Here is a 13,470-nt window from a genome sequence, read left to right as displayed (position 1 = left end):
CTGGTACCAGACCGGGGCCCTTCTCTCACTGCAAGAGAGATCCTGGGCACCGCTAGACAAGGACTGGGCCCAACTCACAACATCTCAACGCCAACCTGAAGCAAAGTCCCCCCCGGCATTTTAAAACAAATCAATACTTCATGACTTGATTTAGCTATTCACTCCTTTGAGGTACGACACTGCAATAGCTGAAGAGCTGGAAGCGAGGTACAATCTGAAAGAGGCTTTTAAACCACCTTCTATGACTAGCAAGTTAAAAGGCTGCTTCATGGAGATTTCTACTAGTTAACGGTATATATTTGACGTTGTTCTGCGTTAGGATGTCCGCTGAGCAGGACAGGGAGACAGCAGCGCTCGGGTCTTGACCAAACGGCGATCTGAGGGAAGAGGACAGGCTGGAGCGCAGAGGCCTGCTCACCCTGGTGTACTTGTTGAAGTTCTGGAAGATCTCCCAGCCCCAGTCCTGGTACTTCCTGTCCCGGGTGAACCGGTACAGGTAGAAGAGGCTCTCCACGGTCTCGGGGCGCAGCAGGTTGTGTCTGTCCGCAGGCTGCCGGGGAGAAAGGGAGCAGGTCTCAGCCACACTGCTCGACACCAGGCCTGCACTCGCACGGCCTCCATCAGCAGAGTCAGGGCTGCCACACCTTGAGAGCCACGTGCTGCCCTGCACACTGCAGCATTACCGCACAAGCACGCACTAGGGGTACGCTTAGAGACCAGGTTCAGAGCTGCACTCGGCTTGAAGGGTAACGGGACAAGCTTAGGTTAGGGCTGAGGCTATGGTTAGAGATTTGGTTGCTATTCTACATATAACACGCATTCCCAGACACTCTCCAGGAGGCCACACAAGCAACACTGGCGAGATGAACTCAGGGAAGCAGATGTGATCGAGAAGGTTTCTGGTAAGACTCCTTGACTCGGGACATTAGACCTCTGACGGTACACCGCTCCCTGTTATTAAAATAAAATGAATTCACATGTTTTCCATTAATTATTAGCTTTGTGGGATTAATTACAGCAGAAGTTTATGCGACTGGTCTCCCTAAGCCTGTTGGTTGTCCCGGTCAGTCAGACAGTGACGGGCCTCAGGCTCGGACCCACGACACCTGGCGACAAGGGTCCGCGTCGCCCACCTTGACCTCCACGTCCTTGCCGCTGCGGGGCACGAGGTTGAAGTGGACGATCTCGGGGCTCAGGCCGGTCTCCACCTGCGCGTACATCTGGTAGCAGGTCTCCATCAGCTGCTCGGCCAGTTCCATGTGCTCCTCTGCCAGCCCGTTGTGGGCTCCCAGCGCCAGGGTGCCCGGCAGGAAACACACCAGGTGGTCCTGGAGCCCGCGGGAAACAGGAGAAAGGTTCGAAAAATGGGAAAGCAGCTCTTCATGCTCCACAGTGCGGTCACAGAGGTGAGAGCGATAGGTGCATTTACACACCTGACCAGGAGCGGAGGAGCCAGCTGTGTTTATCCTGCTGTAAACTCCACCATATCAGATCAGGTGGTACTGATCAGGCCTCGTAAACATCATTATGCATAGCTGCCTCACTGTGGAGAACTGACATCTACTGCCAGGACCCAAAGGCAAGGGAATCAGGCCTCTGCACTCTGGATTCTGACAAGGACCAGACGATACCGTCTTGTATGACTGTCGCACCGAGGAGGCTTGTATGTCCTCCTTTTGATGCAGTGGATGTGTCAGGAACATAACCTGCAATTATTGGAGTTCACAGCCAAATAGCACCTTGTACCTTTCGGCCTTTTGAAAGCGAGCGTTAATAAATAGTGTTATCAGAGTCTTAATAGCGCAGATGCTTCTGTGAAGACATTATCTACAGCAAAGCTATCAAGGTCAGTGAGTAGCAAACTAACCGCCTGCTAGGGGTACTTCCACAGCAAGCCAGCAGCTAACGTGCAATTAAGGTAAGGTCTCAAATATACTGAGTGATAACAGACAACCTGTTCTCTGTAGGAGCTTGCTCAACACAGATGACCTGTTAGAGCGTTGTCCCAGCAACACTAATCGCCAAGCAGACCCAGCACACGCTAGACTTCTCCAGACCACTCATCAGCACTGCTCCCAGCAAGGTAACAAAAAGAGCTACTGGCGGACAATAGTGCCTAATCAGATCCTACTTCTCTTGGCTTCAGCACAAAAGGACAGAACATGCTGTACACTTTATCTGTTCCCACTTCAAGAAGAGGCTGATAGGCATCTTGCGGCTGGCCGGCCCTGGGAGGGTCCAGAGAGCAGCGTCGACCTGCTGGGTTGCTGGTTGCTAGGCTGTCGGTAAGTAACGACGACAAGCGCACCGTCGCTTTGGATGAAAGAGCAGCCCGTTCACAGGACGCGCACGGAGCCACGGCCGTATCGGCCGGCCCGACAAGCAGACAGAGCAGTTCAGCAGTTCGCTGCGTTTATTTATCCGCGGGGCGGGGCAGGGCCTCACCATCTTGGGGCTGAAGTGGCTGTGCGACATCTCCCCCACGAAGGTCAGCTTCCGGGGCTCCGACTTCCGCAGGAGGTTCTTCTTCACCCCCTCGATCGCCTGGACGTAGTCCTCCAGCAGCCTGGGCAGCAGGTGAACGGGGTGGGTGAGAAAACGTCCCGTAACTCTCGGCCGCAAGTATCCCCCCCCCCCCGAACACTCCACCCCCTCCCGCTTACAAACCGTGCGCTAACCCGAGCTCACCCAGCCGAGTCAAACTACAGGAATCCCGGGCACAAAACCCACACCCTTCCAGTTTCCAGAACAGGACAGGAGGTTTTTGAGGCCAGGGGCCGGGCAGGGGAGAACGATACAAACACCGGGTGGTGTTCTAGTCAAACAAAGCAACAGTGAACTATAAATTCGACTGCGAGCAAGGAAACAATACAAAAGGGGTGTGGGACAGAAGACGCTTCTTTTGTCAACTTCCACGCGGTGTCATTTCAATCCCTTCGAGGGAGGCCTTGGAATGTTTCCCAGGGCCTGTGGGATATTTGCAGGGCGGCGGCACTGAGGGCCCTGGACTTGCAACCAGGAGGTTTGGGGTCAAGTCCCAGAGGGGGGGGGGACAAGGTGTCAAGAAAGAGAATGGGGGGGGTCTTCTACAAGCATCGCTCAAGTTCAAGCTGGTGTGCTGGGGAGGAGTGTCAAATCTTACAAGAACACAGCACTCCTGGTTTCTAAGGCAGAGCCGTGGTCAGGGTTCCGGACTCGAAACTGGAAGGCTGTGGGTTCAAACCCACTGCTGTTGAACCCTTAAGCAAGGTGCTTAACCTGAATTGCTCCTGCAGTAACACGTACAGCTGTATAAACGAATGCAAATGTCAGTCTCTTTGGACAGAAGCTTCACCCAAAACAGTAGCTCGTGCAGTTTGGGAGGCGCACGCTCAGATGTTATCGTCTGAACAAGTCCTGCTCTTCACTTCAACAGTGTAACACAGGATGCCAAAATGCAGCTTGGCCTTGCAGTAATAAGACCGGGCAAAAAAGGAAACAGGAAAATCATACTTGGATATTCCAGATAACACCAGTTTTAAAATTTGTCATCTACCATTAAAAATTTGTGACTATCGTTATCCTGTTAGGCCATATTTTTCCAGAGGCAATGCACCCACGTCACTCTCTTATAAGGCAACGCTGCCGCCTAGTGGAGTGTACTGCACTCCGGTTCTGTCACTTTTTTAACAAGAATAAAGGGGGTTTGAGCAGAGACTTGAAAATCAAGATTGGAGATTCCGAATTTGGTGGGTATGTGACAATAACAACTGAAAATCCAGGCCCTTAATTCTTTTGAACAAGAGCAGCAGTACTTGATACTGTCCTCTGTGTTTTTCCCCCAATGAAAACAATTAAAACAGGGTATTTGGAACGGATCACCAGCCCTTTCTGCCCTCTCGGGGGAGCTCATTTTGAGAGTCCCGGCCTCCCTAGTGACCGACCGCCTGTGCTCTGCGATGGAACAGGAAAGAAAGAGCCTCACTCAGTCTCCGTCTTCCCTCCCTGGATCCACTGCTTCAGCAGGTACTCGTAGTAGCTGTCGGCGCGGGCGCCCAGCGTGAACACGCCCAGGTGGGTGAACTGCCCGTTGTTGGTGTTGATGAACATGGGCACCAGGCCGTCCTGTTTGCCCTCCAGCTTGTGCACGTGCTTCATGACGTCATCCACTGCTTTCTGCGGGGCAGAACGAGCCATCAGCTGATGGGTTAGACTGATCTACAGCGTGCGCTTTCAAGGGGGTCAGACCGAGTCAGCCAAGGCTCTTACTAAGGGAACCTACAGCCGTCTCCCCAGGGGGGACATCGGCTCTCTGCGGCTCACCTGGTACCTGCTGTCCTGCGTGAGGCGAGACAGCTCCCTGAACTCCAGCTGGATGCTGGTCACCTCGGCGACGGTGCTATCTGAGGTCCAGCGCGGAGGGTGGGCGGTGCCGCGCCCGATGTTCACATCAGAGTACGGGATTTTGGACGGGGTGTTGAAAGCCGGCATCAGTCGGGCTCCTATATCCTTCTAAAGGGCCAAAGAAGAAAAGAAGTGGGAGAATATGAATGGGTGGTTTAGCATATTACAGGATTAACATTCCTAAATAAAAATGACCTAGCTTACAAGAGGATGAAGATAAAGACGTGTTTCTTTGATGTGAGAAATGTTCAGCACGGGACATTAAAACTGAAAAGACGGGAGGGAGGGGAGAGACAGGAGACGGGGACAGAGGGAGGCCCTCAATTCAACCACCCTACCGCTTTGTCCAGGAACAGACTGTCCTGCGTCAGGTGGTAGGTGCTCAGCAGGCTCCCCATGATGCGGATCGTGCTCTCAAACAGATTCACGTCCACGTTCTTGGTGAACGACAGCTCAGTAGCCACCCACTTCCTGGCTTCTTCAAATTCTGGCAGGAAATAAAGATGAAGAACAGGAAGCTGGAACCACACCTCCACACCACCCTGAACAGAAACTTGCAAAATATCGAAACCATTTAGAGAATAAATAACCGCACCCTTATTGCGCTGGCTGCGGCCACGCATCTGCCCTCGAACGGGCGTAGTGCTTTATCTGCTCTCGGAGCGGGCGGCTCTGGGATGGAGGTGCTCTGCCTCCCTACCTTCCTTCAGCCCCAGGACCCACATGGTGTCCAGGGCGTCGATGAGCGTCAGGCCCAGCCCGAACCACTCGCTGTAGGACTTGGAGACGGGCTTCAGCTCGTCGTGGCCCCAGGCGAACTCCCTGTAGCCCTTCCAGGCGTGCCGGAAGGCCTCCACCACGGCCTGCTGCCGCTCGCTCACCGCCACTGCAACACACAAACCGACAGCGCTGCCACGTGTCCGCCGTCAGACACTGCACAGCAACCACCTCGCGGTGCGCTGCGCCTCTGCGTTTCACAGCTGCCTCAGGCTGTAGGTTGCCGTTTTTTTTTTTATTCCTTCACCTTGCTACAGGTTCCCGTACGGACTACGGTGAACAACCTAGGCTGAACCGGTCCCCAACGGACTCGGCTCCCCTGCACGGTTCTGCTGCAGACACCCCTTTCAGTCCTGCCACCGCGGTCGGCGCAGGTTAATGCCGGGAGGGTGCTGGCTGTGCCCAGGTGCTGCGGCGGAGGGAGACAAGAGTGCCCACCTGGTCCCAGCGGGGCGGCTCCTCCACCCCCCGCGACTGGGGCCGCGGCCTCGTCCTCCCGGGCGGAGGGGGGCGGCTCCGAGGCCCGATCGGCTTCTATGATCGTGCCGTGCCAGCTGTGGAGAGAGAAGCACAGGGTCTGCACTTTGGACACTCACCTCCTGAGTCGTGACCTCTCCTTAGTCTTCTAAAAAAAAAAAGTCTCGGTTGCTCTAGTCTCCGCCTGTACAAGACTGCGACCCTACCCGTGCTGTTCATTTCCCCAGCAGCCATGCGCTGGCTCTCAATTACCCTGCAGCTAAAGCCTTGGAGCCGGGATCCACAGCCCTAGCCTGTGGAGGACACAGTGGCTGTTGGCATCCAACATGAGGTCCTGGCTAGTTCACGGGCTTAACGTAGCCGCTCTACAGATGACTTACACAGCAGAGCCAGTCCTCAAGATCCTACTGTAAAACACTTAAGACTCCCAGGAAGAGCGGGAAACCTGCAGGGTTCCTTCACGCGGAACCTGTCATCAGCTGGAAACCATGCAGCATCATCCCCCCTCAAAACACAATAAAGAAGCCGAAATGGTGTGTGTGTGTGTGTGTGTGTGTGTGTGGAAATTAAGGTCCAGTATCGGCCGGGTTACTCCAGTGTTCTTACCTGACCAATTTCTCTCCCTCCTCCTCTCCCCGGCCCTTCTCTGCCGGCCTCTCCCTCTCCCTCGCCTCCACCTCCAATTCCGACGCGTTGCCCCTCTTCTGGTCCCGGTGCTGTAGTGCGGGAGGCCCCCGCCTGTTGGAAAAGTGCTTCTTGGGCTTCTGCGGGGACCGGAGCACAGGGAAGAGATGAAAAGGGAAAAATATCTTTCAATTCCAAAGTAAGCCTGCCTGTGAATCTGACTGTCAGCACCAGTTGCAGATCTCCTTCCTGACCTCTAATACTGACAGGCGGGCCCTGTCTCTGCATAGCGAAGGAGTTCGGGTCCTGCAGGAGGTGGGGTACAGGGGGACCAGTACTGACCAAGGGAGGGGGCTCCGGTAAGACCAGCGGGATCTTCCTCTCCAACTCGGGAACGACACCTGGGACAACAGGCTTCGGGTCATGGAGGCCTCCGGCGATCCCGTCTTCCTTCATAGACCTGTCCGTCAGGGCTGGACAGACACAGGACAACACCGTCAAGACGGACTACTGGTGCTTTCCTCCTGGCAGTGCAATAGCGCCGTCCCCGCTGCCCTCCCACACCTGCGGGCTTCAGCTCCGGCTGAGCTGTCTGTGCTTCTGGAATAACTGCAGTTGTTATATCCCAACGTAAGGGGGAGCTGCAGTCCCAAATTTCTCAGGCCTCTTATTCAATCTCAGTAACAAAATAAATTCACTGACATATAGAATTGTTTTTACAAATTTCTTGTCGCAATTGTCACTGGAGTTGCAAGCCCCTGGTCTTGCCGCAGGCAGGAGTGAGAGTCCGTGAGAACTGTGCCATGATGTAGATCCTCCTGCTCACTCGTCACTGGGATGACTGAGGTAATGCAATGGACGAGCGAATGAGTAGACGTGGTGCAGCAGGCATTTCACCACAAAGTTTCCAATGTGTTCTGCAGGCTGAGGTAAGTAGTAAGTAGTATTTGCTGGCAAAACTGTCTTGAGGTCGAGAGCAATATTTCTGCTGGATTAAGAGAGGTGTACTCACAGCCTTGCTCATTTATACTTGTCATAGGGCCACACACGTTACGAGAAGTTTTCTTGCATGCGCATACCTGGAACTGTTGCCTACATTGTGATGTAAATTGGAGGTTTTACAAGTTACTGCGTACATTCATTGTGGTTTGAAATGCCCTCATCAATGCTGATTCTTTATAAGCCTGAAATATAAAAATAGCTCTGTAGTTCCCCTTTAATGGTCTCGACATGAAACTGCATAAATATTTTAAAATACTGCAAAGCATTATGCGTTACTGCAGGATGAGATGCTTATACCTCAGACAGTTCACTGCAAGGAAATGGGAAAATAACACTGACATGAAGGAAGCACTGAATACTGAGCTAAACACAAAGTCAGATTGAAAATGCACTTGAAGCTGCTCTATCCAATGCAGTGCAGTTTTGTGTGTCATTTTTATCTTTCGTCTAGCTGTGACTCCCAGTGCACATCAATCAGCATTTCCTTAGAAATGGTTCGACTGTTTAGTTTTGCGCCGCTACAAAAGTATCCTTGCAGTACAGCTGTTGCAGTAAGAGGAGAGACAGGGAATCCGGAGGGTCTGAGGAAGCTGGGTCTGCGATGGTGGAGTCTCGAGGCCAGGGAGCTGTGCTCCACATTCTCCGAAGAACAGAGCACAGAGAAGGTCAGTGCCACCAGGATCAGGGCTCATACTGGTCGGACTCTCAGCTAAACAGAGACCCCTGAGACCACCCAGGTGCCTGCAGCTGTACCAGGGCTCCTGCACTGAGCCAGTTACACAAGTGACGTCGCCCCCCTCTCAAGCCTAGACAGGATAACCCCCGAGAGAGGACCTGGTTATTGGGCGAGGCGGAGTTATCCACTGTTTATGATGGTACCATGCGTGCTCGAAGCTCGAGACTGTCCGGGACTGAATCCCAGCAGGGCCAGAGACCAGCATGCATCCCACAGGCTCGTGACTGCGTCAGCGAGGGAGGCACTGCTCTGCTCCACAAGAGCGAGAGCCACAGGAACCCCTGCTCCCTGCCTCTGTCGCGCTGTTGCAGGCAGGCGACACACGAGCCCACAGCTGCCCACTCCAAACCGGGCGGGTTTACAGGAAAAGCATTCTTGGCAATTTTAAATATAAAAGAAGAGGGGGGGGAAGGTGAAGTGTGTTTCAACAAATATGAAGCTGCAACGTGGATCAGACAGTCCTGCGGGCTCCAGTACAAGGTCCTGGCAGCTGCAAACAAAACAAAATACTTCCTGTGCAGCTGCTGAAGTAACCAGGGCTGGACGGGTTTTTGCATGACGCTAAAAAAGAAAATACTACAGATGTTAAAGGGCATAAACAGGTGTTTATCAGTCTGGAGTAACGGTGGGCTCCTTATCTGAAGCACTGGTGCACCACCTTGAACTTGGTTTCTGCAAGGTCCCTCCTGCTGACTTGCTCTCTAACAAGGCAACACTGAGCAGCTTCCTCTCGTACTGGACTCGTGCGCGCTCCCCACCTCTCCAGTGCTCAGCCAGGTTCGGGTACGTTGGGATGCCACAGACCACCAGCAGGGCGAACAGGAAGAGAAGGAGACTGCGCTGCAACCTGGACAGCTGCTTCCATTTCTGCAGAGAGAGAGGGAGGGGAAGGAAGGGGAGCTGCCATGAACAGAGAACAAGCCGATACCGACAGTTATCGCCAGGACTGGGGGCTGAGCTTCGCCAGCTGTTATTTCCCTCACACAGGTCTGACACAGGCAACAGCACGCGCACCAAGCTCCAGGCCTCTCCTGCAGCCTGCTCTCGCCCACTGATGTCTAATGTATGATGTTAACACCCTGCTCTTTGTAGCACACAGTGCAACCTTAAAAGGGGAAGTTTAACTTTAAATGTTAACCTTAAACATAGTCCTGTTTTCACTACTCTTTAGGAAAAGCTTTTATAGCATATTTACAGAATACACATTGATGACTTATTTCTAGTTTATTAAGTCTGGACAATGCAGCAAGCTCTTCTCTACATGCCCGTTCATACTGTTGTGTGGCAGGAGGCATGTATCAGCCATTTAACACTACTCTAGGGTCTGCAGCTCAGTCTCAGAGGGAAATATTGATGCGATTCATTCATGCAACGGCACCGTTTATTATTCCAGCCGTCCCTGAAGTATTGAAGTGAGCTTCAGTCACAGTGCCAGGTAAACACACAACAGCAGCAGGACTGCCAGGGACAGGGAATGGACATGCCAAGGCTGCTCTCAGCTAAAACAGGAACAGGCACTGCCAACGCACCTCTCACTTCAGGATTCAATTAATTAGACCGAAGTCACTTCACAGGTCATTGCTTTACTTAATTGAAACCGATATGAAGAAACAATTGTGATGACTGCCTGCGCTGCTGCACATGACAGAAAACCTCCGGGATCAGTCTTGACAAAGACTGGCAATGGGGCCGACTGAAGCACCCGCTCCAGAGCGGGCAAGACGCAGGTGGCAGACTCACCCTCCAGCAGGACTGCCTGCGCCAGCTCTTGCTGTTGTTGTAGTTGCGGCTGTCCTGCTCAGTGAGGGTTAAAGATATGAAATCCTTTCTCATCGGGGGGTACATCTCTTCTGTCAGATGGGGGGGTCATAGACGCCGCACTAGGGAGGGAACACAAGAGGGAGTATTAAATCTCCTGATGGAACAAACTGGAAAAACAAGTCCTGCAATGGAGCTGAACAGGAGGGCTAGCATCACCCATTCCCAAGGGCCATACCTTTGACTATTGCTATTCATTCCTTTTAGTGGAGAGGACAAAGGACAGGTCAACAGTGCAACACATCTTGGCATGATCCTGGCCACAGCAACTCACGACTACGGGAGAGCTCAGCCCGTCAGAAGCTGCTCTTCGCCTTCAGAGCGGTAGAATTACAGAGGCAGCGGCGTGAGCTGTGCATCAGTAACCGATTCCGCACACAGACGCAGAGCGAGAACTCAGCAGTTCAATCTCGCGCGCATGACGGCGCACGAGGAGGTCAGGTTAATGGCTCAGGGTGACCACAGAGAGCGGTCAGCGGCCAGGCTGGGGACTTGGAGATAAGACGCCTCCGAACAACACGGCCCTTGACGTGTCCACGTGACCAGCTGCCCTCAAGGAAACATAACAACAGTAAAGGGTCGCACAGACCAGTAGCAGAAATCCTGCACTTTGCTTGCGGCAGCTCTGCCTCGCCCTGGCTCCTTTTCACCTGCTGGACATACTGCTTCCCAGCTCTCGTGGAGCTGCACTACAAGGTCACTTCGTCCCACTGCTGTGGCCTCGTTTGGAACTATCTAGCAGATACCCAAACAAACAAGAAAAAGAAACTAATAACAGAAAAAAAATCTCCATCTCCAGTTACTGTAAATACAGAATTTATTCTGCCTCTACGTTAAATGGCATTCCAGGAAGAGTTCACCCCTATCACAAATATAGGTTTTAGAAAGTATTTCTGTACTCGCCTGCATAACTTAGAGAAAAGTACAGATTTCAGTTTCCATTGTACAGCCTGTGACACTGCATGCAGACATCTTTCCTTGACCTCAGAAAACAGTGGAATCGGCCTCCTTTTCCCCGTTGCCAGTAGCTAAGCTGTCTTTTTCCTGTACTGTCTCCTGTTGTTTCATTGCATCGAAATGCCTCACGGGACACTGGTGCAAATCTCATCCCTGCCTGGGGCGTCCTCAGTGTGTGGTTTGCCGTGCTCACATCTCTCGGAGACACGCTGGCTGTGTTAAATGTTGTCTCTGTGCCCTGCAGTGGACTGACGTCCTCCCGGAGGGCTGTCCAGCCCGCTGCCCTCTAGGGGTTCCTGGATGGACGCAGGGCCCGCTGTACCGTTAGCGAGGTTTCCAGTGAGGGGTGGCTGGATGTCTTCAAAATTCATATGAAAATGATAAATTACATGATAAATGGCTCCTAGGCCATTACGAGGAGATGGGATACTTCAGCCAAACCTGACGAAAATAAGGACTCATGAACCGTGCATTCTATTAAACAAGGAAGTGGTTTAAAGGGGAGTAAATGTAGTTATCAGCACCACATGTGCTCGGGGCCTGTTATATCCAGATGCTAGAGAGAAGTTTTGAGAGTCAAGGACACCAACTGCTGCTGCAATGAGTGTCACCGGGTGTGCATGTAACTCTGGGGCCCCCTTGCCTGGAACCTCTTCAGTCTTGAATAGAGACGATTCTCTATCGTGACCCGACACAAATATTCAATATCCTCCGAGGTGCTGAGAAAGTCCACCTGAAAGCACAGGGGAAAAGCTTTCCCCTGACTGAAAGCACAGGGGAAAAGGAACCACCTCACACTGATGTTTTTCATTTCCCTCACTCTGCTCGTCTGATTTTTTTTTTAGGTTGTGCGTGGCTTGGCTGCAGCTGCTGCTGTTGCTGTTCTGATCTTTTTGGTGTGACTTTCTTTGGCGTGCATGCAAATGGGCATGTCATCGCACTTGTACACATGACAGATAAACTGAACAGAGGACTCCAGAGGCGACTGGAACTGCATTGAGAACAAGGCACACTTCTCTACACACAGAGTTGTGGGGGCATGGAAGAGGCTTCCATGACGTTGAAGGTCTCTTACCGAGACGTCCGGATGAGATCTTTGGATCATTATAAGTACTAACACACTTATCTGGGACGATCAGCCTCCCCTAGATTGTGATGAAGTTCTTTGATGTTAACACACTGAAAACAAGCCAACATAAATAAGATAGGGCAGGTTTGACCTATATTATTTTTAAACACAAAGTGAAAAATGTTCAGTTATTTAATTGTCGCGAAGGAAACACGGTTACACAGAGCTCGGCTGCTATTTATGACCCGACTTATTTTGAATAACAGAGGTCTATCGCAGATTAACCGTCAGAAATCTTAAGTACGTAAACAGTATTATTTAACTCGTCTCTAAGGAAGATTAAAGCGCAGAGTCGGTAAACACGTATCAGACACAACCCGTTCATTAAAAACAACTGAATGTGTTTTTGACGTGATGCAAGTTTTGTATTCATGTGAGAACAGCGTCACGTAGGAGCTGTAACGTCCGAACGGCAAGATTTTAAACCAATACTTTAAATTTTTTAACAAAATAACGTAGTTACGTCGACGGTTACTAACTTGTAGGGTTTTCAACAAAACTGCCACAAGTCACATACGGCTCTCTGTGTAGTACAGGCTACAGCCAGGAAGAGGAAAGAGGAAAAACGACGTGGTCTGATTATAACCGGCTTGCCTTCCGTTTAAGAAATACAAACGCGCATCGTACATTTTACGAAAACGAGTAAAATCACAGCTGAAAATCGTGACCGTAAAACGCTCAGGCCACAAGAGACGTACTTTTCGTACGACTGTGGCAAAAACAATTTCACAACATGTAATTAATTCACGAGCATACTTTGCCGGTATAAATCAAGTCCACTTGCTTCTTAAAATAAAAATAAAATTCGCCGTACCTTCAAAGGGGGGCGCAGATAGTTCCTTGCTGGTACCGAGGAATGTTGCAGCTACTCCGGCTGAAGGTGTCAGGACAGGCCGCGGCGTCACATGAGGCCTGTCTTCAAAAACAACGCGACACACTCTCGCATCAAGTGTGACAGAAACACGACTGGGGCAAAGAGTCTTAAAATGTCATTCTGAACACAAGATATAAAATAATAACGAAAAAAATAGCGAAACGAAAAATTACTCCCCGCTATGCTTCCTGTTTTGTAAACATCAACTCATTTCAAGTCTTTGAAAACACGATACATCTTGACACTGACTGGCAGCTGTTATTTCCCGATCACAAGCTCGGTGGGAGGAAACTCCAAGCTGTCCATTTTTCTCTCTTTTTTTGGGGGGGGGAAAGAGAGGACACAACGTTACGCATTAAGACTCAACACTATCTCGCCGCCGATGTCACAAAAAAAACGGAAAAAAATAAAGAGAATAACGTTAGCCCGAGCACTTGCTACATTAACCGTACTGAAACCTTCAGGGTTTTCTCCAGCTGCGCCGTCGACAACGAGAACCCTTTGTAAAAATGCACGCTTGCCCCGCAAACCAAAAGCGAATTTCCGACAAAAAAAAAAGAAAGAGAGGAGTGAATAAATTCGTAGTTTTTACCGCGGGTGTTTTTCGTCTCCTGCTTTCGCTTGCAGAAGGAAAGCGTTTGTTAAAACAGCTCCCCCCGACCACGTCCTACAGACCAGCAGCACCGCCTCCCC

The 13,470-nt window shown here is 51.4% G+C and overlaps 1 protein-coding gene across 4 annotated transcripts in view; it reads right to left on the bottom strand.

Moving 5' to 3' along the window:
- Positions 1 to 13,470, bottom strand: part of man1b1b (mannosidase, alpha, class 1B, member 1b) — a 17,797-nt gene extending 4,327 nt beyond the window's left edge. The window contains exons 1-14 of one of the 4 annotated variants that reach the window (XM_088940289.1): positions 13,370 to 13,470; positions 12,718 to 12,815; positions 9,740 to 9,879; positions 8,758 to 8,866; positions 6,604 to 6,734; positions 6,244 to 6,401; positions 5,599 to 5,714; positions 5,084 to 5,269; positions 4,722 to 4,870; positions 4,303 to 4,491; positions 3,965 to 4,155; positions 2,446 to 2,566; positions 1,134 to 1,328; positions 419 to 550 (exon numbers count right to left, since the gene is read on the bottom strand). In XM_088940289.1, the coding sequence (XP_088796415.1) occupies positions 419 to 550; positions 1,134 to 1,328; positions 2,446 to 2,566; positions 3,965 to 4,155; positions 4,303 to 4,491; positions 4,722 to 4,870; positions 5,084 to 5,269; positions 5,599 to 5,714; positions 6,244 to 6,401; positions 6,604 to 6,734; positions 8,758 to 8,866; positions 9,740 to 9,844 (1,782 nt within the window). In that variant the 5' untranslated portion in view covers positions 9,845 to 9,879; positions 12,718 to 12,815; positions 13,370 to 13,470. The other 3 variants (XM_088940290.1, XM_088940291.1, XM_088940292.1) reach the window with 3 other exon arrangements.

Source organism: Atractosteus spatula, chromosome 23 (assembly GCF_055471065.1).
Source record: "Atractosteus spatula isolate fAtrSpa1 chromosome 23, fAtrSpa1.hap1, whole genome shotgun sequence".
Lineage (NCBI taxonomy): Eukaryota > Metazoa > Chordata > Actinopteri > Semionotiformes > Lepisosteidae > Atractosteus > Atractosteus spatula.
The sequence above is the reverse complement of the archived record's forward strand: the minus strand, read 5'-3'. Positions and strand labels throughout refer to the sequence as shown.